This window comes from Doryrhamphus excisus, chromosome 13 (genome assembly GCF_030265055.1).
Source record: "Doryrhamphus excisus isolate RoL2022-K1 chromosome 13, RoL_Dexc_1.0, whole genome shotgun sequence".
Lineage (NCBI taxonomy): Eukaryota > Metazoa > Chordata > Actinopteri > Syngnathiformes > Syngnathidae > Doryrhamphus > Doryrhamphus excisus.
The window spans coordinates 15193196-15216009 of record NC_080478.1 but is presented as its reverse complement, the minus strand read 5'-3'; the positions used below and the strand labels follow the sequence as shown (position 1 = coordinate 15216009).

The window sequence follows — 22814 nt, the reverse complement described above, 5'->3', positions numbered from 1 at the left end:
CAGAAAATGGATGTGTATGCGAAATATAGTACAATAATATGTCTTCTTGTGTGAGCGACCATGATTATTTTATTCATTTTACAAAAAAAGCTGAACTGTATTTGGTTAGGATTAAAGACACAAGTTTTTATGTGTATTCTGATATATACTAGTCCTTTGTCATAATGTTCAGATGCAGTGCAGGTCATGTTGAATTTTTATATATTTATGATAAAACCCAAATGCAGATTATCAAGGCACTTTAAACACCAGTGGATTTGATCGATTCCACATCCAGGTATAATAAAGGCAGGATATCTGTTATGTTGTGAAGTTTCATGAAAGCATCTGCGCTCCAACACAGCTGTTCCGCTTCAAATAACCATAAGTTGGCTCATTAAACAGCGACAAGCATGCAAAGCCACCAACAGGTCACCTCGTAACAAACCATCTAATAAAAGGCGAAAAAAAAAAAGACATCCGGTTCAATAATATAAAATTCTAGTATATATTTTAACAAGCCACTTTAGGAGACGTGTGTGCTCCGTGTATTACTGTGAGGAATAAAAGTTGATCCACATCATCGCCACACCCACGGGACTGTTCTAAAGATACAGAAAGTGCAATATGTATGTGTGCGTATGTAACCACTTAGGTGAGAGAACATGAAGTGCCCAGCATGCAGCAGCCACTGCAGAGAGGAGGATCCTCAGCAGTATCATGCGTAGGCTCGTGAAGGGCAAGTCTCAAGGACAAGCTCAGTCTAACCTTGTGCAGGCCAGCAGCTGGCCAACGTAACGCTCTTTTTTTACACAAGCACACACCGCCAGTGACTTAGAGGCGGGAAACCAACCGGTTGGTGCTATTTGCCTTTCTATGAGCTGTCTTACAGCAGCTTCTTTACATCTACATGTGGGAGACTTATATTGACAAAAATGTGAGAAAAGACAAAATGCTGGTTGTTTGCAAATAGGGTATAAAAATTTAATGTTGAGCATGCTTTAGAATCAAACAAAATCAGGAGATGCATTGAGGTGGCAAAGTGACATGTGAGTGTAAAGTACAGCAGTGCTACTTATCAAACTTTTTTGCTTTTTTCCACGTTTTCTTAACAAAATAGACGCTCCTCAATGCCTGGTGGCAAATCATACAAAACAGCAAAGCTTTGTGATGACCCTTGATTTTTTTTTGTTTTGCTCCCCCACCAGGAGAAATAAGCTATTATTTACAAAGAAATATGAACAGCGGCACAAAAAATACCCAAACAAAAAAAAACAAAAACCCACAGCTCTCACACTCTCATCATGCGTACACAGCAAAGGCTTGTTTACGCTTCACTCCGATATGAATGTGCAATGATGGAATGAAGTCATCTCGGCCCACTTCCACACTCTCCGCTCCAAAAAAAATCATACTAGACAATATATCTGTCGTAGCTACAAACATATGCTGTGTTACCCTCGCTTTTTGAAACTGTGCAAAAAAAAACAGGATATGAACCACGCACGCTCATAAGGTCCAAACACCCTCCTATCAATCAATGACAGGTTCAAGTCCGCTGCAGTCCACTGTTAAATGAGAGTATTCCAAGCGGCTTATATCAGGCCTGTTGTCATATCAAAATGGCTTTAAAGGTCTCTTTGGAAGTTTCAAGACCGCTTCAGTGCAGATAACCTGCGAAGGAGATGCTGTTGGCGAGCTTTGAGGCGTTTGCGCTCCTGCAGCTGTCGCTTCTCTCTGGCTTGCAGCTCTGTGAGGTACTCTGTGGCCTGGGTCAGGATGGCTACCTTAGGGGTCTTGGCTGACTCTAGACCCGGGATCTGGTCCCGTAGAGCAAGGAATCTGTACCTCAAATCATTCCTCCTCTTCCTCTCCAGGTAGTTGTGGTTTCTCCTGCGGTCCGTGTCCTCCGTGTCAGAGTTCAAGGGGCTTCCTGACGGAGAGGTGGGCTGACTGGATGTCCGACACATACGTTTGCTTTGGAGCCCCTCCTCGTCGTCTTCATCGTCATCATCGTCATCATCATCCTCATCAGGTTCTGGCCCACTGTCCGGGGAGCGTGCCGCATAGTTGTGCTGCTGCCGGTGTACGGATGCATGGAAGCGTTTCGGGCAAGGGTCTGCACGGACTGTGATGGTCACTGGTTTACGGACACTTGCTAGTCTGGCCTGGTTGTGTTTGCTCTCCACAGTGACAACGTCTATTTCTTCTTCGTCATCTGCGATCACATAGAAAAATATATAGAATTATTTCACATTGCCAGGATGTTTCACAGAATACGTGCAGTAGATACAGCTGCTATTGTTCACTCCAAAAAAGGTGGCAATGAGGAAGTGCATTCCACAGCCAAGCAAGCACATCACTATTTCCCCCAACGCTGCTGTAGGGCATTGGAGCAGAGAAGAATTCAAGCCTTTGTCATGGACCACAAGGAGCATTCATCAGCAATTGTAATGAGGGGACTTGATGGCAGTAGGACGCCATCTGAAAGTTTAGTGTGCTGCTGAGTGGAGCATGCAGTCGTAAATCACAAAGCTCTGCTTGTCCGCCCCTATGGCGCATCTGATTGCAACGTGAGTGATGAAATGATGCAAAAAAAGTGACCCGGGCGCGGTTTTTAAACATCCAGAAGACGCATGTGACACGTTGTCGGAGAAGAATTGTTCTGTTCAAGCTGTTATATGCCCGAACCAACCTCTGAACCGCACAGTTATGCAATGCTTGTTCTAATTATGGGGTCAGACTGCGCCCTTACCAGAGGAGTCGGTCCGAGACTCCGTGCCAGACGACGCCGGCTTCCTGCAGCTGCTTGTCGGATAGGTGAGAACAGCCGCGGGGTCGACGCAGTCTGCCGCCGACGTGGTAATGTGAGTGCCGGCCGAGACGCACTGTGCTTTGCTCGGCCTCGTGTGGACTTGTGGAGCCGGGGGAGCTGCGGGTCGCTGAGGCGGTGGCGCCTGCCTGCCGCTGTCCTTATCCAGCTGCTTGCTGGAAGGGAAACTACTCCACATGCAGTCCTGAATGATGATGGAGCTGAGGTTGCCGAACAGTTCCTCGCCTTCGTAGTCGTCGTCCTGACCCAGGACTTTGGATAGCCAACTTAGTTTGTCTCCCGGCGACATCCACCCATCCCCGCCCTGAAGAGTCCGGGTGGGCGACATGGGAGGGGTGGGCAGGAGCTCGAACTTTTTCCAAATGCCCTCGCTCGGTGCAGTCGACTTGTAGAAATCCTCGTCTGTGTCAAAGTCATCGAAGAAATAGTGCTGGTAACAGTCCAACTCCATTGTTCCGAATGATAACAAAAGTCCTCTTTGGGGTTAATTATTCCACGTGAAATCCTTTTTATCCTGAAGGGGAATATCACAGTCATTAACGTCATGCGGACTCCACATTTGAACAAACTAAATAAATCGTAGATTTTTGCTGTGATGAAATCAAACTACCTATGGTTATTACGTAAGCTTCTATGTATATTTAGAATACACTGTACGAGTTCAACTAACCGGCTTTGCAGTTGCCTCAGTCCATATAACGACCGGCTGTGAAACTTTACACAATATACCTGTACCGTATTACTTTTCATATTACATACCGAAAGGCGAAATGCAGGTCATTGAGTTGTTGCGTGTCGTTCCCCCAGAGCTACTTCTTGTAAAGATAGCAAATAAGAAGCAGACAGTTGTTCCGTGGAAGAGAAGCCGAGCACTGCGTTTTTTCGCGCCAGTGAGAAATCCTGTTATAAGACGACAAAAGTGCAGGGCGGGGCCTGGCAAATATCTGCAGTAGTAGATCCGGGTAAGCCTCCTTATTTGCATAAGAGGTGGGACCGAGCTGCTCGCCCCGCCCCGTCTGAGCCTCCAAATATGGTCAGAATCACTGATAGACTATTACTTAATAACATGGAAGTCAAACGCTATATTGTGTAGCTGTAATAGCTATAATAAATATACATATAAGATACAATATGTATGCTCTGATTGTACAATATTAAATATTGATATCACATAATGAACATGGGGAATTGTGTTTATTGTTGTTTATTTTATTTGCATATTTATTTTTTTACTTTCAATTTTGTATTCTCAATTTATTCTTACAATACTGTCTGTACATGTGGCTGCTGCAGCAAAGTAATTTCCTGGAAAGGGTCTATAAAGTATCTAAATCATATTTCATTGTATCTACTATTTAAAAAATGCTTATTATTCTATATCTCAATCTGATAATTAATACATACATGATCTATAGAGATCCTAGAGCTGTTTACAAACACGTGATAATGCTCAGTTTTAAGATGTATTATTTTAAATATATATTATTGTGGTTGCAGTGGCATTAGGATTATTATTTCATTGATATAGCATCATATGATGCTGTGGTGGGTTGGTGGGGAACCATGATCATTTAATTATCATTAGCGTTTAGTAGTCATTTAATTGCTCTCGTATATAATGACATATCCGTACACCTTTGTAATTAGCAGGAGCATTATGATTTACTATGTTGTCATGGTTTTACTTACTGATAGAGTTAATTATCCTCTTCACACAATTGCAGTACTGTTTCTTCTGTTGCTCAACAGGAAGATTTTGAGTGCAAATCATTCTCCTCGCTAATTTTTCAAGCACTATTGTTGAGAGATACTTAAGCAACAGTTGAGGTTGAGTGGTTAAACAGTGCTTCACTGGTACAATGCTCAGAAGGTGGTCCAACTATTTGTAATACAAAAGGAGGCACAAATAATTCAGAGCAGTTAGTAGGTACTTCATTTCCATACTCAGCATGTTGACGGTGGAAAGGTACACTGCATGTTAGAAGACGGTAAAGCACAGTGAAGGGCATGTAATTTACTTTTGAATGAAACCCAAACAAGCGCAAACCGTTGAGATCCAGCAGCTGAGGTGTCCAAGGGAGTGCTCGTCTTTAAAGAATGAGGCTGAGGACTCGCTTGTAAACACAACAGTAGCAGGCTTCGCCACACAGAAAGAGAACAGAGGAATGACTGAAAAATTCTGTGCACCATGCGCTCTCATGAAGCACAAAAATAGACAGCGAGGATTAAGCAGAGACAATTTGTCACAACACACGCTTTTTAGGCTGTCTTGTAAGGAAAAGGTCAAAGTTCCCCAACGTTTCATGAGCAGACAACGCCAGGTCAAACTTATGTGCCATCTCGGGGGCCTCTGCCTCGCGGCGTCTAACATATTGATTTGGTTGATAGTCGCACGGTCAGCCTCGCCTTAATTGCACATCACAGTGAGCCACACAAAAGCTTCATGCTATGCAAAAGTATCATGTTCAAGCAGAGTGAAGGGCATTGATTAGTGACGGTCATCTGTTGTCAGCTTTCCGCTAGAAGCACATGACTCTGATGCCCCTCCAGACCATTTGAATAAGTCTATCAGGCTAGACATAAATGAGGTGAAACAAGCCTTGTGATTACATACAGACTATTTTTTTAACATGGCTTATTCAAGACTTGACATGGAAGATGTTATGCCATCTGAATACAAAAAAGATGTAAAAAATTGTATCACAGTACTTACTTTATATTAAAATCAACTACAGCGGCAATAGAAATGATGCAAAAGTCTTGCAAGTTGTAATTCATGCAATGTGTTTGTGAACCTATGTCTCTTAAGTGTCAGTATAACACTATCATGTGCGTATAAGAGAATAAAAGGATTAAATCTACGTGTGTTTTTGCTGAAAAAAAAGACCTGTGTCTATGCGGGGATCTACTCTAATGGAAACACTATTCTGAAATAGAAACAAATCCTTCAAAATAAACTTTACATCCTAAAATAATTGAAAACTTAACTATCTTATTGTCAAATATGGTATGGATTCATTTGTGGCAAAGAGTAGCGAGACAAAATGATACAAGAACAATAAGGGCCCTTCTTTATCTTCTCCTATCTTCTATCATTAAAGGTTCTTGTTCCTCAGCGGAGAGTTTATTGGGGTAACAATGCTTAACACAAACAAAAGCCTTCTCCCACCGTCATCCCCCAAGCTTAACTTCAAGTGGCCACCATTGTCTTTTATTGTTCTAGTAGCATATGTGCAAGGATGGTAAAGAAAAGAAAGAGGGGGGGTGGGATTCACCTCAGCTGAGCACCCATGTCATCCACATGACCCACCAAGTCTTCTGAGGAACATCACACACTAGGCAGTGAGGGAATTTGGATGGTCGGATGTCTCCATGTTACATACAAGAGGAGCCCTCTTTTTCCCCACGACCCTTCACCCTAACCTTTGACCTTTAGAAGGCATCGAGGAGGAGGTTTCAAAATGGGACCAGTCAACCAGAGACAAAGGAAACACATGCAGATAAGAACGACAACATAAATAATTCACACAAGTTTTACAGCTCCCCTGAGAGGTAAAACGTACTCAGACGCACCCCTCAACATTATGACAGCATCATGGGCTGGGTGACCTCTATCTGCATTTGTTTTTAATATAAAGACATGACATGCTGTGTCTATTGGATCAGTTAACTTAGTCTAAAGTTGTGGATTTTTGAAAATGTTAACCATACAATACTGCAGCCTTTTCTTTTCTAAACTAATAGGAAAAAACATGCAATTGTTCTTATGTTGAAAGTAAAAGATCATTGTGCGCATTGCTCTCATTACTGCTTGTCGTAGACTGCCACCTGGTGGTTAAAATACAAAATTATCTTCTACAGCTCATGTACCTAGATCAGGACTAACATACTGTTTCACCTCTATATTAATTTTGTAAATATATATTTCTGTACAACTCTTTGTGTGGATGTCAATAGATTTTGCTGTAATTTAAATGTTGTCAGTTGGTCTGCCGCTACCATACTCCATGTTGTTTTATATATCATCTCCGAAGTAATAATGTAATTTGTCACTTATCTTACATCTAACCACGTCAAATGACGTCACATTGTCATTGCCTAATATACTGTACAGTTAATTAAAATTGATTGTAAATAAAAAATATGAAAAGGTGTGGCCCGTACGGGGATCGAACCCGCGACCTTGGCGTTATTAGCACCACGCTCTAACCAACTGAGCTAACCGGCCATGTACAGCGTGCGCAGGAATCGGCTTATGTCATTACATCCAGATAACTAAATCAAACGTATATAAATACTTTGACAGTGAGACGTGTTTGAGGGAATCGTAATAAGAATGGAATTCGCCATAGGGAGTGGGTGATGTATTGCCTTGTCTTAAGGTGATATTTAGTACTATTAAACCAAGTTGTCTCGCGGGGCCTCACAGTTGTAGATACACAATTTAATTTTTTACATGAGGCAGATTAAAATTAGAATCTTAAATTACGCTTTACTTCACAAAAGTTGTACCATCTCGGCTAATTACATGCAGCTGCGATTGTGATGTAGTTTTACGCCTACATTTAGTGAGGAAAGACAATGAAAAGAAGACATCTTTACTTTATCTGTTGCCTTTTCGCATTTGTACGCCTTAATGTCTTTTCGTCAGCTTTCAGGCGAAACAAAGCTAGCAAAATCCCAAAAGACAAACTGTCAACATCAAACAAGATTCCTGGGCCGGTCTTAATGCCTCAAATTGGTTCGCAAAGCCACCACCCAACATCAGCACCCAGGTCGACCAGGACCCGGTTCGACTTTACTTACCTTCCAGACGTCTCTGTTTCTTGTTCTACGTCCGACATTGTTGTTCGGGTCAAGCCGTCTTTCTACGGGTTCGGCGCGGACGAGTCGGAGCTCAAACTGGGAAGCAGCTGCAGAAGCAACGGTGTTCTCAGACCATACGGAGACTTCATCTTCACTTACCCGCTGACGGCGTGTGACCCCGGGCGTGAGGTAGCGAGTCATGCCTGATTGTGTATGGACTGTTTTTGCATCCAAAATGACTTCCAAATTACTTCCCTTTTTCAGGTAACGCGCGACTTCTTGGTCTACAGATACACTCTCCACTATGAACCTTCAAATAAGACGCCTCTGATTGACGTCGGCATTGAATGTCGTTATCAGAGGTACGTGGTTCCCAGTTACTTGGTATAAGTTCTGTAACAAAATTTGTATCACCAATCCCGGCCAGGAAGTCATAACAGGTGCCCGCCAGAATAGCTCAGATTGGTTTGCTAAATACTGCCCCCTACTGTTGATGCCATGCATTACATGTTCAGCGTCGTATATAAGAGATGCATCTTTTTCAAGTACAATTAGTGATTTTGTGCTTGTGATCACAACGTACATTATACAAAAAAGTTGATAATGAATTGTAATGCTCAAACTTTCATTATAAAAGCCAGTTTCAGTGCGTGTCTAAGTAACACAAGTTGAAACATGTTGGAGGTTTTGAAAGAAATGCTTGCACACTATGTATTCATGTGTATGAGAACCTGACCCACTTAACTCTCACCTTCTATATTTGCACAGGTACCACCATGTGTACCAACTGGCAGTCAAGCCCACATGGCAAACTGCTCTTGTGCGTAAAAACCTGAAAACACGTCAAAATGAATTCCTAATCCAGCTGATGGATGGTATGTCTAATGCTGTCCACGTGGAATTATCCAGTGCGTTATGTCAAAGTAAATACAGTGTGTCAACCTCAGATTCATGGAATAACCCGGTTAAACATCAGGTGTACCAACTTGGTCAGAAGGTTCACATCCAAGTCTCGGCTCCACATCTCCAGACTGGAAGGAAATTATACATCAACAGCTGCCATGCTTCAATCGCTAGTGGCTCTTCATCATCCCAGAAATACACAATCATTGGACATTTAGGGTATGTCTTCAGTACAGGAATTTAACATACTATATATTGGTTACTCCCTTTGGTGTTCCGCTTAAGACGCCACGTTCCCACCCATCCGCAGTTGCATGCTGGACAGCAAACGGGACCCTGGAGGGGCCTCTCAGTTCATCTCTCACACAAACAAGACCTTGAGATTCTCATTCAAAGCCTTCCAGTTCAATTCTGACCCAGACAAAGAGGTGCGAAATAGTAGCAAACGCTTGTTCTCAAAAAATTTGGTGTAAGCTGTTGTGTCTGTTTAGATCAGCATTCACTGCAAATTATTTGTCACATCAGAGAAGCCAGGTCCGGCACGTAAATCATGCACCTATAGGCAGGGCAGGTGGGTGTTAAATCTAAATAAGTATTCCATGTACTTTCAAGTGGATTGAGAATATTTGTGCACGTTAGGTGGAGGGCCCTTTCAGGAGATGACTCCATTTGTGAGTGCTGTAATTCACGGTGTGCGAACTTCAAGTCACAGAAAAACATAATGAAAGGTATGTGATTTGACTTTTTATCAGAATATTTCCATTTTAAAGGTTCTATTAATTGTATTACAAATACCAAATCTGTTTGCTAAGGTTCCGTAAGGAGTGCGTTGTTGGTTGCCGATCAGCCGCTTGCAGAGGAAGGCTTACTTGCCATCAGGAGACGGAATCATCCTCAACATCAGAATCATGGCGTCTTGCAGCAAAATGCAGACTTACTTAAATATGATAAAGAAGAGTATGATGGGGGAGAGAGGCTGATTCGTGAATCTGCACTCGAAAAATTTCCCCAGGTGAGGGAGACATCAGAAGAGAGCATTTCAAATGAGTTTGAAGAGAAAGGATCAGGATATGAAGTGGACAACTTGAAGGAAGAACAAGAAGGACAGAATGCAGGGCAGCTGGGCCAAGTCAATCCAACAAAAGGGGAAGCACTGCATGAATGTCTGCAGCCGGAGCAAATGTTAGCATCACAAGTCACAGAGCAGGGAGATGTGCAGCATTATGATGCTAAAGGTGATGAAGAAAAGCGGAATCGCACAAATGGGACGGAGGAGGCTGCAAGAACAAAGTTCTCTGAGGTCCACAACAATGATGAGCAAGGAGATGACAAAGACCTGATCTGGTATTTCTCATGGAGGTAGCTTCTTCACTATGTCATCTCAATAAAAACTCACATTTCAGTTAAGGGATGGATTATTTTGTCTTAAAACACGTCATTAAGTTATCTCAAGTTGTCTAATAATGGATATATCATTCAACATTCCTGACACTAACCAATACAGAATAGATTTTGTACATCATTCTGCCCTACATGTATTCATGTTAATGCTGAAATACAGTGAAACCTCAGTTTTGAACCAAAATATGTCTGTTTCGTACACAAAATTGAAAGCATCCATGCGTTGGTGACTTAGGTTCTTAGTTCCTTCCAGGAAATTCTTAAATAATTCATTTCTCATAAAACACAAAATGAACAATTATCTGTCTCCTTTCTTCATCACAAGCAAGTGCTGAAGTTTACAACAAAGTTTCAGTATACAGATCAAGTGTACAGACGAGAGTGAAACTGTTTGTGTGGCTCTTCCATTCGCTCCATTCACCACCCTGTTGGCCAACAAGTCTTCCATAAAAGTGAAAGTGATCGTAAATGTTCATTCATCCATTTAATTTTATATTTTGCGTTTTCTGGATGTGAGACTAATTGTATTGTTTTGTGTTATTTTGAGGTGTCCGGATGAACTGGGGATGCACGGCGGACAAGTGATTAGCATATAGGCCTCACAGCTTGGAGACAGGAGTTCAATTCCACCCTCAGCCGTCTCTGTGTGGAGTTTGCATGTTCTCCCCGTGCATGTGTGGGTTTTCTCCGGGTACTCCGATTTCCTCCCACATTCTAAAAACATGCTAGGTTAATTGGCGACTCCAAATTGTCCATAGGTATGAATGTGAGTGTGAATGGTTGTTTGTCTATATGTGCCCTGTGATTGGCTGGTGACCAGTCCAAGGTGTACCCCGCCTCTTGCCTGAAGACAGCTGGGATAGGCTCCAGCACCCTTGTGAGGATAAGCAGTCGAAAATGAATGAACTGGATTTACACTGTTATGGGAAAAATGCATCAGTTTTCGTTCATTTTGGTTTTTTTTTAAATATAAATGTAAACAGAAGCAGAATTGTTCAAGTCATAGACAATTTAATGTGTCCATAAATCTTTAATCTTTCATTTTATAAATGATTAATTACATTAGTCTTTGAAAGTCTGAAAGGTTCAAAGCAGATATATCCCACTATTTGAGCCATAACAAAAGCTGCAAGAAATGGTGTTCTAAATAAGGAATTTCAGTATCACCTGACTGATTATTTACTGACCCCGGATTATATTATGGGTCATGAACACAGATAACCTTAAGTTAAAGGGTGACATTGTGAATTTGTGAGAAGAATAAGAGTAAATGATTTTAAGACTTTCATGCAACTTCCATCAGTGGGAACCCTCTTCTTTTTGAACAAGAAAAATAACTTAGGATTCATTTTCTTAAACATGTTTTTGGAAACATCTTTGGTAAATGACAGACATGCTATTTACAGATGAGCGCCCTTACGTCCCATTGCTGCAATATTGAGCACACACTGATTCAGCAGGACATATGTACATGGTACAATCATTTTCAAACAGTAAAAGGCAGTACTTTTCTCTTGCACCAGTAAAGCTCAGAACACCACGTGGCGAAGAAAACATACTGTGTCGACTAAACTGTTAAATGTCCACACCATTTGCATCAAAGTGACATTTTTTTTTCATGTCACAACTTGGAATGAAATCCATCCTGTCTTCTGGTGGAACGATCATGTCTCTCCTTCAGCAGTACCTGATGCTGTGCCATTAGATTTTTCCACTGAATCTGAAGATGGAGAATGTAGAGTTATTTTGTGCAAAATTATCTTCTATGTTTTATTTGTACTGTTATGACAAATGGAAGGAAAAACAGTTAGGGAAGTCATACATTGTTAGGGTCACATTTTTCATTTAAATAAATCTGATACGACCGCCTCTTTTGAGCCTGAATTGGATAAAGGTGATTCCTTAGAGTAGGGGTGTCTAAACCTTGTCCAACAAACACTGCACCCCAAAAAATATGGGCCACTTTGATTCATTTTTAAGATGATTAAAAACGCTATTTTGAAAGAAATATTGATACCTTAGTAGTATTGTGACAAAGCAGCTCCTAAACATAGTATAGTATTCATAGTATTCTCTTACCAGCAATGCTCTCTTGTTGTGCTACATCACTGCCCTCTGCATCCATGGCCTTTGTTTTGGGTTTCTTTGCAACAGGTGGTGGCATCTTGACTTTCTTCATCAACTCAACCTCACTGACCACCTTAGGAGGAATGTCCTTCTGTGCCTTATTCTCCATCACCACCCTCTTGTTGTTCTTTGAGAAGATAAAGCTTGCTGTGCTGGTGGGAGACTGACCGACGTCTTTTGGTGACGTCGGCGAGTGCAAGCTGAGGCGAGGTGCAGAGCTGTCCTTTGACCTGGCAGCTGTCCGCAAACGGATGGCCTCCTGCAGGTTCATGGAGGGAGATGTGATCGATGAAGACTTGAGCACCGTGGTTGAAGGTGCAGGTAGAACAGCAACAGACTGGGACTGGGGGAGAGCTGGTGGACAGGTGATAATGGCGGGTGGAAACGCAGATGTAGGTGAAGATATGATCAGAGATCTTCTAATGGGCTTCTGAGGAGCCTCACAGTTGGTCTGTGGGGCCTTGACCTGGTTGTTGGGTTGCTGAATTGACAAAACATCCTCAGCTTGAGCTGGCTCCTGAGCTGTGGGAGGTTCAGGGCTGCTATTTACAGGCCGCAGCTTCACCATCTGCAGAAGGGATGGGGTGACCACAGAGACGGGTTCCTCGTGCACAGGAGATGACGATGAGGGCTCAGGGGTTTTACTCTCTGTGCTTGCAGAACTCGTCTGGTGCAGAGGAAGATCAAGACCCCCAATGGGAAGAGGTGGTGGTACAGGAATGTTATCAGGTGGAGCGCAAGTGGGTTCCTCAGTCTTCTCTGGTGACGGAGAAATATTAACGGTTGATAAGATGACAGCTTCTTTCTGAAGTACAGGGAGGACCTCATTGACAGAGACCCCATCAGTATTTGGAGTTGCGGCATCAGATGCAGAAATCAGTTCAAAGGAAGGTGGAGGTGGAACACTTTGAGGCGGACCAAGAACCCCGTTAGATGAAATCTGTTCACTTTGAGATTCAGGCAAGATGCTCTCTTGTTGGAGGATGATCTCCGCTTCCAATGAACTTGAGAGTGATTTTAGGGGTTCAATGGGTGGTGGAGGTGGAATACTTTGTGGTGGATAGAGAATGGAAGCTGTGATTTCCTCTTCAGAAGACCAGGAAGAACTCTCTTGAGAATGTGAAGGAGCAACCACTTTAGAACACTGAGCAGAGACTGCTTCAGGAACCTCAGGAGAGGGATTCTCTTTTGCCTTGACTGAAGGTGGGGGGATGTCCTTTGTTATAAGAGAATGCAGCACTTGAACCAAGGAAGGGGCAGACTCCTTGACTATCAGAGCTGGAACTTCTTCAGGCACCGGTGAGGGACCCTTTTTAGGTGTTGGAGGAGCAACATCCTTATGTGGAGGAGAAATGACCTCTGTAAGCCTCGATGGGGTTGCGGCTACAATTGGTGGAGGGGGGGCCATGTAAGGTGGTGGAGGGGGTATACTCAAGGGTGGAGGTGCACCTACATGCAATGTTTCAGACACCAGCGGTTCAGGTTCAGTCATTGATGGAGTGGCACCAGAGAAGCGAAGCTCTGGAATAATTGTTGCAGGTGGTGATGCTAACAGAGGTGTAATTAATCCTCCTTCGTTAATTAAGGGTGGGGGTGGAAGGGGTAAATCTAACTCATCAGGCACGCTGACCACTTGTATTATTGGTGGAGGTGGTGGAGGCCAGGGGGAATCAGAGGACACGACATTGTTTACCTGTTTGCCAGGAGGCTCAGGAGGAAGGTGTGCAGGAGGAGGAGAGGGGGATGGAGATGTGCGTATTAATGAAATATTATGTATAACATCCATTCTAGTCTTTACCTCAGTCTTGCCTTTGTCGTCCCTCATCACCGCTAGCCTTTCTTCACGTTTCTGTACAGCTTTCACCAACATTCCATTCAATGTGTCACTTACTTTTACCTTCTCGTCGTTCTCTTTCACTTGGTCATTTCCTTCTAAATCTACATTTTGAGTCAGTCTTTCATTGCTAATTTTAGAAACCTCATTCACATTCAAAAGTGCACTTTCTTCAACCTTCTGTTTCTCTAGCGCATGTTCAATTCCATGCTTAGCTTCTACTGTCTGATTGGTTTGTTTTCTTTCTCCTCCCAAACTCCTCACAGAGGTCTCCGTCGAAACAGATGGAGATGATCTCTGTGGCCTCCTATCTTTTGGATTCTTTTTTATAATGGCGTATACATTGTCTGGGGCTGGCGGTCCCAGAAGCAATTCAAAGGTGCGTTTGTTGTGAGCCCAGACTTCTGGAGGGGGAGCTGGTGGTGCATGGACTTTAGGATGTGGAGGGATGTCAAAAAGTTCTCTCAAGGTCCTCACAGAGGAGCTGACGCTTGCGGAATCCACTTTTTCTTGTTGAAACATTGCATTCTTAGATGATTTGGGGTTTTCATGAGTACCGGACTGTGTGAGAGGAGATGGAGCTGACGCACCAGGAAATAACTTTTGAAGCTTTGCTAAGATTCCTCTTTTGTGCTTCGGCGAAGAGCTGAAAGGCTGAAGCTGCGGGGATGTACAATCTTGACTGGAGTAGCCGCTGGACGGGGAGATTATTTTGGTCATCTTGTTTTCCTGCAGTGGTTCCTGCTTTTCTTCTACTGAAGAAACTGTCTTTCCCGCCTTGGCTGAGTCAGTGGCCTGTGGTGATTTTGACAGGTTAAATAACACAGAGCCTGTGGAGTCATCCAGAGAGCTGGTGTCTCCGTTGTAACCAGGACTGTCGACGGCTCTCACAGGAGAAGCTCCAGGTTCATTTGGTCCCCCAGTTGACACCGAGACACTTTGAGGAGAGGACTCCTTTGAAATGACCGCCACCTCTCCTAAATCCCGTGACCGCCGCTTTATTTTGGTGTGCAGAGAATATGACCGGCTTGGGGGAGGCGGAGCCCTTTTGGGTTTCATGATTGAAAGGCTGCGTGCAAAAGGCCCATCCTGCTTACCTCCGTTTTCCTTGTTTCTGAGCTTGCCATTGGCAGCAATTTGGGAATCTTTGTTGGTGGATGAGGACTCCTTTCTAGAGGCGTTGCCACTAGAGATGGTTGAAGAGTCAGACACCAAAGTCTCTGAGGAGTCAGAGTTGCTCCAACCGGAGGTGTCTGACAGATTGTAGGGGTTGTGGTGGGAGGCAGAAGTCATTCTGGAGCCTTTGGAAGAAGTAGTTCTCCGCGAGGAGCGAGATGGGGAAGGGCTGGACAGAAGTAGGCTGCTCTTACTGACAGTGCGGAGGCTGTTGCGACTCTGGCCACGGCTGATCTCCACAACCTCAATAGATGGTGGCAAAACTGCATTGGGAATGATTTTGGACATATAAGCAGCCTGGGGGGACATCGACATAACAGGAGAGGGCATCTCCTGCTGGAGACTGTTGGCAGTGGTCATGGAGGGAACAGCCACTGACCGAGGCCTCTGCCCATCCATCAAATCGGGGCCCAGTCGGTGCAGCAAGGCCAGATCATCCATATGATTACCACTGGCGGCACGGATCTGCTTCATTTTGTCCTCCCTTGATGATTCCTGATGCTCGCTGCCACAGGGCTCACCGTTGAAAAGCTCTTCTTCTTCAAACTTTGAAGCCACTGTCTTGCCACCTCTGTCCAATCCTGATATAAAAGTAGGAGGAAGCTTAGTTAATATAGGTTCATTTGACGAATACAGTGGATTGACGCTGGCACAGGTTATGTCTGTTTTTTGCTCCAACAACACCCTTAATCAGACTGTTTTTTACGTCTGTGTTCAATAATTCCTGATATAACTTTGACACATAAGCTCCATACTTAGTTCTCGCTGAACATGCTGAGGGATGCCTCCCACAGTCTTCCTGTGTCGTCGTCTTGTCTTTCCTTTTTCTGACGGTTTCCCAGAGTTTAACGGCCTGAATGTTGACCCTGGACAAAGAGAGACAGTTAAGAAACAAGGTCTCTTGATAGGACCTATTAGGGAAATTATTTTGTTTCACTTTCCATTCACAACAACATACTTCAAGTAAAATCAACCTGTATATGCCATGTATTAAAATTATCATAAAGTAACCCATAATCTGGCTGCATGGTGGACAAGTGGTTAGCGCGCAGGCCACACAGCTAGGAGACCCCAGTTCGATTCCACCCTCGGCCATCTCTGTGTGGAGTTTGCATGTTCTCCCCGTGGGTTTTCTCCGGTTTCCTCCCACATTCCAAAAACATGCTAGGTTAATTGGCGACTCCAAATTGTCCATAGGTATGAATGTGAGTGTGAATGGTTGTTTGTCTATTTGTGCCCTGTGATTGGCTGGCGACCCGTCCAGGTTGTACCCCGCCTCTCACCCGAAGACAGCTGGGATAGGCTCCAGCACCCCCCGCAATTCTTGTGAGGTAAAGAATGAATGAATGAATCCTAAATTCATTACTAATACGGTGGAACCTTGGTTTTCATAAGCACAGGTTTTTGTAAGATTCGTTTTTTGATAAAAATGTCTTTCTAGTTATCACATGGCCAAATAGTGCCCATATGACGCATATACACATTGGTAATTCTGTCTCTGTGGATAAGTAAGGAACTGGGACACCATAGAAAGATTCCAGCCAGGGAACACTTTGATGATTTTTGCGTGTGTGCGCGTGCATGTGTGTGTTAACAACTCTGTATCCATCTCCTTTCTTCCTCCTAACAAGTACAGCACTCTGTGCTGATGAGGCGTTCAAGAGCAGTGCATATTGCGAGTGTTCTGGGTGTCCACATGGCTCTTCCATTATCTCCCCTAATCCCTCCACTCATTGCTTTGTTTGCAACAAGAATCTTCAGTCAAGGTAAAAGTGATGTTCATTTATACATTTATATGTATTTCACATGACTTCAACAAGCAAAACTATAATTATTCTGTGTAAAATATTTTTGTTCATAGTTCAGGTAGCCTGGAATGGATTAATTGGATTTATATTATTTCCTACGGAAGAAATTGCTTCAGTTTTTGTACATTTCTCTCTTTTTTTTTTTTACGAAAACCCAGGTTCCACTGCAGCTTTTTGAATGTAAATACAGTCCTGTTTATTTTTGTTACAGTACATGAAATGTGTTGCTTATTTTGCACTTACCTTGCCTGGTGAGTCCAGAGCGGGAGGACCTTGAAGATACGGATGACTGCACAGAGGCTGTGTCAGGAATGGTGCTGTCAGTCGTAAACCCTCCACCCTCTCCATCGGTCTGTGCCGTCATTATTGACTAATAGGAGCACAACACGTGTTCATCGTCATAAATCGGTTGGAATCTTAGAATGTTTGAACAGTTGTACAATATTTACACAAGAATTAGCGACATTCCGGTTGCATTTTCCACTTACAATTGTACTTTCATTATCTTGGAACTCCACTCCGGTGTTAGTTTCTGCAACGAGAGTAACATTTAAATTCCTTATGTAATTTGTTAGGTTACATTCTCTGGCATAATTCACCCAGAGTTATAAATACGTTGGCATGAGCTAAGCTATAAGACCTAACTTTATACCTTCCTGCTGCATCATTTTCAAGCCTTCCAAAGCCTCAGTGTGAAGGTCCTCGAGGTACTTGGGCCTGCTAGCTTCAATGAACACGTTCTCCTGGAGCAGGGGGGGAGGCGGGGCTTTGTCATCATCATGTAGATTTAGCACAGCTTGAGGGAGAGAAAGCCAGAGGAGGTGATCAGCATTGTCACCGAAACAGCAGATTAGCTGCCCGTACAGACAACCAAGTGGCAATCAGGTTGCTACAAGACACATTTAAGCCCAAACAAACAATACCAGCAACCAAATACAACAGAAGAAAGAATATTCTTGCAATTAATCTTTGTTTTGCTCATGGGTTCAGGATTAAACTTTGTCTTGCAAAGGATTATCAAATAAAAAATCTCCTTCGTGCAATTTATGATAGGATTTGCACATTCTTCTGGACTACATCTAATCTCATTAGACAGTGAAAAGGGAATGAATACATCTGCACAAGCACAGGAACTAAATTCTTCTGCTTGAGCGACAAGAATCATGGACGCCATCCAGGAAAAAAGATAACCTGCTTTGAGATACAAATGGTATTCAGTCACATGTGGACTTCAAACATGACAAAAACCTGAAGAACAACTTCTTATGACTAATGAACGTCTCACATTATCACACTGTGATTTCCATATTATTCAATGCAACATTTATTTTTTTTAGTTAATGATAGATCTCATATAGATTAAAAAGAAAGAACCCAAAATGACACTTGCCATGTGATGCATGGGGGCTTATTAGGCTAACTACCTGCTAAGACACATTTATGTAATGCCGACGGCTGCTCTACATTTAGCCACCTACTCTACTAAATTGTCCACAGACTGTAAAGCCATGCTGGAATTAGCTTTGGTGGCCATGTGCTTAAGTGTCAGCACTATTTTGTAACAGAGCATTACAAAGCCAGGGGTGTCCAAACTTTTTCCACTGGGTGCCACGTAATGAAAACTCATTGAATAGGGGGCAATTTTGATAAGGCTAAAAAAGCATACTAATATGCCTCTTTGTGTCAATCTATTGTGTGTTACACTATGGGCCAAAAAACATCAACCTGCGGGCTGAGAATGGTCCCCAGGCCACACTTTGGACCCTCCTGTGATATATTATTTGTTACTTGGCTCATTCTGGAGCAATCACAGGGTCAAAATACCTCAGAAACTGGTCCACGGTAAACTGAATCCTGGTTTTAAAGTGTTAAGCCAACCTGCTCTATTGAACTGATCCTATAAAATAATCATGTGTGTCCTCCTTCTTCTTACCTTTCTTCTTGGCTGTGAGAAAGCAGTAGAAGTTGAGGTCATTAGTCAAAAGCACTACCATGACTTGGCTTGTAGCTCGTCAATAATCCAAAAGTGCAACAGAAGTTGGCAGAAATTACAGCATTTCTAAATAAAAAAAATCCACAAATGCAGGTACCCTAATAAAGCAAACATTCACAGTTGAGCATGAGATGATAATCTGTGTTGTTTATGTTAAAGTTGTTTTTGTCAGTTGCATTCAGAATGGAGGAGGTCTAAACAGCCAATAGACAATCAGAGCTCAGGCACTAATCCTCTGCAGCCTAATTCCAGCCATCCCTCTTTCTGCCTATCTGGTCCTGATTGGTTGGTAGGGATCAAACAACGGCCATACATGTAAACACTGATGATTTGTTGTCAGGGATTTGATGGACAGGAGAAGAAAGTTTTCCACATTGAAACAATACATGGATCTTATTGTATACAACTCTGCAATTCAGCAGTAATGTTTTGATTTAGCCACAAGGGGGGGCGTGTGGCTTGAGCCAATTCATTCCTAAAACAAGATTAAGAACATGTTTGAAAAAAGGCCTGCAGCTCCACAGCACATGGTCACACATGTGAAATGTGTTCCTGTTTTCTTGGCAGAATATTATTCGGTAGTAATATTGTGCACAGATGACAACATGGCACTTCTCTATGTCAACTTCTTAAAGAGGTTCTTATGAGGTTGCGTCTGTCCATTTCCAGTAAAAAGTGGTGCACACACTTCCTGGTGTGCTTACATGAAACACAGAACCAATGACATCTGAACAAATGGAAAACATTCCCATGCTTGATTCAAACAAAAATCACATGTTACCAAAAGTAAATTGGCGTCTACATTGGATGTTTGATTGTATAGATATAAAAAAGATAGTTGATATGAACACATAGAGTGAGACATGGCAGTGTTTTGTTACCCTGACAGAACACGCTTGACAGGAGACATGGATGGGGTGTGGCCACTGGTTAATAAGGATCTCCTATATCATAACTTTCACTGGTGACATTCAAATATGTGTCCATATTAATCATGATGACCTATTAAAAAAGGCACCATCTGTCCGTGGTGGATTGACAGCATTAACAGACTGGAAGTGATTATGTATAAAACCTAGGCTGATGTTTACATCTTGGATTTGAATAAACTTACTAAATCCAGTGGTCATGATCCTGCGTAACCACTTTATTCAAGTTCCACATTTCCGCCTCCAGAAAGGGAAAAACATTGTGTGGCAGAAAATCTGCTTAAGGAAATATGATTACATTTTGAAGAGTTATACTGTAAATAACGCCAGCTGTTGAGCAGTGCATGTGGGAAGCATCTGCTGACAACTATGCATAAAGCCAAAATCATAAAAAGCTATGTCAGCGTCCAAATACTTCTGACTCTATGTAGTGTATGGAAAAATACATGAAATGGCCACATCATTAGGTACATAATGAGATTTTACAAGAGCTATATCAACAATTCCATTTCTGCAAAGATAATAATACTATAATAATACTATAATAGTACACATTGTGCTTTGAATTTTGATAACACTATCAAATGTTATCAAAATATATGAATGAATAAATTATTGGTTTTGTTGTCGACTACGACCTAGAATATTAGTAAAAGAATATGCATTTTTAAGCACTATGTACAGATTTTTGGCCTAAATTAAAAATGGCTAACTGAAATTATGGCAAAAAAAACTTTCAGGTAGAAATGTATGCATATTTCTACTTGTAAGAGGAATTATTGTTGACTCATAGCTTGGGTTGAGTTGTCATGGTGTCACGGTTCATTGCACATGAGTTGGTCTCTGTGGAAAAGTGGGCCAAATACACATTGCACAATACTCAGTGGGTGTCGACTTAATTTCAGGATTGCTTTTGGAGGCCCCAAAAAAAGGCCAGCATTGTTAGTCCAGTGAACGGCATTATGCCACGTCTATCATGTGTAACGTCTTCAGGAACTGGTTATGATGGAGGCCGGTTTGAGCTATTGTGAGGGCTATTCCCAAACCAAAGTCCGAAACCTGCATGAGCACCAAAACACAACAGGTTCTGTTGAAGACAGATCACGTTCAGGGGGAGAGTGACAACACCCAACCAGGATCGCTACATCCGGTTGCAACACCTGCGGGGCAGGTTTTGCCGTGTCAGTTGTACAGCACGGGAAACACCCGGCAGGAACAACACCCGGATCAGCAGCCCCACTGTGCATCGACCCGATTGTCTTTGGTAGGTTCCATTTTCTTTTGTTGAGTTTTTTGTTTTGAAAAAAATCAATTTTAGGACTTCAAAATAAGTGACCCTTCTTCTCTGTCTTCTTTGTAGTCAAAAGGTTGGACTGTAGGTTTGTGGAGTTGTTATGCACGCTTCCATGAAATATATCATACATTCATTCATTCATTTTCTACTGCTTATCCTCACAAGGGTCACGGGCGTGCTGGAGAGGCGAGAGGCGGGGTACACCCTGGACTGGTCGCCAGCCAATCACAGGCCACATATAGACAAACAACCATTCACACTCACATTCATACCTATGGACAATTTGGAGTCGCCAATTAACCTAGCATGTTTTTGGAATGTGGGAGGAAATCGAAGTACCCGGAGAAAACCTATGCATGCACAGGGAGAACATGCAAACTCCACACAGATGCCCGAGAGTGGAATTGAACTCGGGTCTCCTAGCTGTGAGTTCTACGCGCTAACCACTTGCCCGCCATTCAGCCGATATTATACATATTATACTAATTTGATTTCTTATTTTATTACAGTACATGTAACTTAATTTTCATGATGCTGTCTTATTGGCTTGTTCAGATAATATTCTATACTAATGGAAAGGTTGACCTAAAGGGCGGCACAATCAATGGAAATCCTGCACAGACAGCTACACACCTCAAAGTCTTTGCCCTAACTTGTTCCTCTCTGTTGTTTTACTAGCCGGCAGCCATGCAGAGACATTCTGACTCTGGTGCCGTCTTGTTAATCAGACACAACCATCTCAACACAAAGACAGTGAGAAAGATGTACTATGCATTCTCAATTGACTGTTTTGAGGTTGTGAAGAAGGGGGTAGTCGTTCTTTTACAGTTGGAACACCATGGAAAGATTCCAGTCAGATAATAATGTAATTATCTTTATTATGCAAGTGGATAAGCTATTATAGCAGCATGTTTGTGTCCAGAGGATCATGGGTTTGTCCAAAAGAGGGAGTCGTATGTGTCCAAAAGTTTATATGTGTGGTCTTATTGAGTCAACTAGCAAAACTGCTACCAGTGCTGAGCTAGCTCTTTCTAAGAATGGCGCATTCAGGTGCATCACGTACATCTTCAGGCACAAAGTGCTGCTGCATTCGTGGATATGTGGAAATCACAGGAAACATCCCAGACATGCACAAGCGGTCCCAATCACATGATATTTACAAAACAAACACTGGTTGCTGTAAAACAATGTTACAAATGTTGTACCATAACAGGCATCAGGGATAAACAAACAGACTTTCAGACGCTTCTATAGTTTAACTTCCTTTTTTGGCAGACAACACAACTCCAGCGATACCTATAAAACACCACCAGGTGTCAGTACTTTCAGTTCCTTTTTGCTTCAGATCATCAAACAACACAACTGAACACAGAATGCAGTTTTTAAATGAAACTCTATTATTCAGGGGGGAAAAAAATCCAAACCTACATGGCCCTGTGTGAAGTCATTGCACACTAAACCTAATAACTGGTTGGGCCACAACAACTGCAATCAAGCATTTGCGATAACTTGCAATGAGTGTCTTACAGCGCTGTGGAATTTGTCCAGCATGAATCGCCTTTTACAGGTCATGCCACAGCATCTCAGTAGGATTCAGGTCCTGACTTTGACTAGGCCACACACAAAATCTTTTTCTTCAGCCATTCAGAAGTGGACTTGCTGGTGTGTTTTGGATCATTGTCCTGCTGCAGAACCCAAGTTGGTTTCAGGTTGAGGTCACAAACAGATGGT

At 42.7% G+C, this 22814-nt stretch overlaps 4 protein-coding genes and 1 non-coding gene across 9 annotated transcripts in view; 2 read left to right on the top strand and 3 right to left on the bottom strand.

Annotated features, from left to right (window-relative positions):
* Positions 1-240: 240 nt before the first annotated feature.
* On the bottom strand, positions 241-3803 carry LOC131139932 (protein L-Myc-1b-like). Its single transcript, XM_058089868.1, has 3 exons — positions 3572-3803; positions 2735-3326; positions 241-2197 (listed from the first exon to the last, which is right to left on the bottom strand). Exons 2-3 carry the CDS (start codon positions 3261-3263, stop codon positions 1629-1631), a joined length of 1098 nt encoding a protein of 365 aa, XP_057945851.1. The 5' UTR covers positions 3264-3326; positions 3572-3803; the 3' UTR covers positions 241-1628.
* Positions 3804-6966: 3163 nt separating this feature from the next.
* On the bottom strand, positions 6967-7040 carry trnai-aau (transfer RNA isoleucine (anticodon AAU)). The gene has a single exon. It is a non-coding gene; the product is annotated as a tRNA-Ile (tRNA).
* A 175-nt stretch (positions 7041-7215) lies between these two features.
* Positions 7216-9141, top strand: LOC131140708 (zona pellucida sperm-binding protein 3-like). Its single transcript, XM_058091374.1, has 6 exons — positions 7216-7807; positions 7883-7980; positions 8387-8493; positions 8566-8740; positions 8832-8949; positions 9013-9141. The coding sequence occupies exons 1-6, from the start codon at positions 7394-7396 to the stop codon at positions 9139-9141; spliced, it is 1041 nt and encodes a 346-aa protein (XP_057947357.1). The 5' UTR covers positions 7216-7393.
* Positions 9000-10586, top strand: LOC131139936 (uncharacterized). Its single transcript, XM_058089880.1, has 3 exons — positions 9000-9249; positions 9334-9880; positions 10470-10586. The coding sequence occupies exons 1-3, from the start codon at positions 9243-9245 to the stop codon at positions 10516-10518; spliced, it is 603 nt and encodes a 200-aa protein (XP_057945863.1). The 5' UTR covers positions 9000-9242; the 3' UTR covers positions 10519-10586.
* Positions 10587-10913: 327 nt separating this feature from the next.
* LOC131139928 (uncharacterized protein KIAA1522 homolog) overlaps positions 10914-22814 on the bottom strand; it is a 29674-nt gene continuing 17773 nt past the window's right edge. For 3 of the 5 annotated variants that reach the window (XM_058089855.1, XM_058089856.1, XM_058089859.1), the window contains 6 exons: positions 17520-17663; positions 17356-17399; positions 17111-17237; positions 15815-15925; positions 12002-15640; positions 10914-11642 (listed from right to left, as the gene is read on the bottom strand). In XM_058089855.1, coding sequence (XP_057945838.1) covers positions 11587-11642; positions 12002-15640; positions 15815-15925; positions 17111-17237; positions 17356-17399; positions 17520-17663 — 4121 coding nt within the window. In that variant the 3' untranslated portion in view covers positions 10914-11586. Of the gene's footprint in view, positions 11643-12001; positions 15641-15814; positions 15926-17110; positions 17238-17355; positions 17400-17466; positions 17664-18800; positions 20089-22814 lie in introns of those variants that run through there. The other 2 variants (XM_058089858.1, XM_058089860.1) reach the window with 2 other exon arrangements.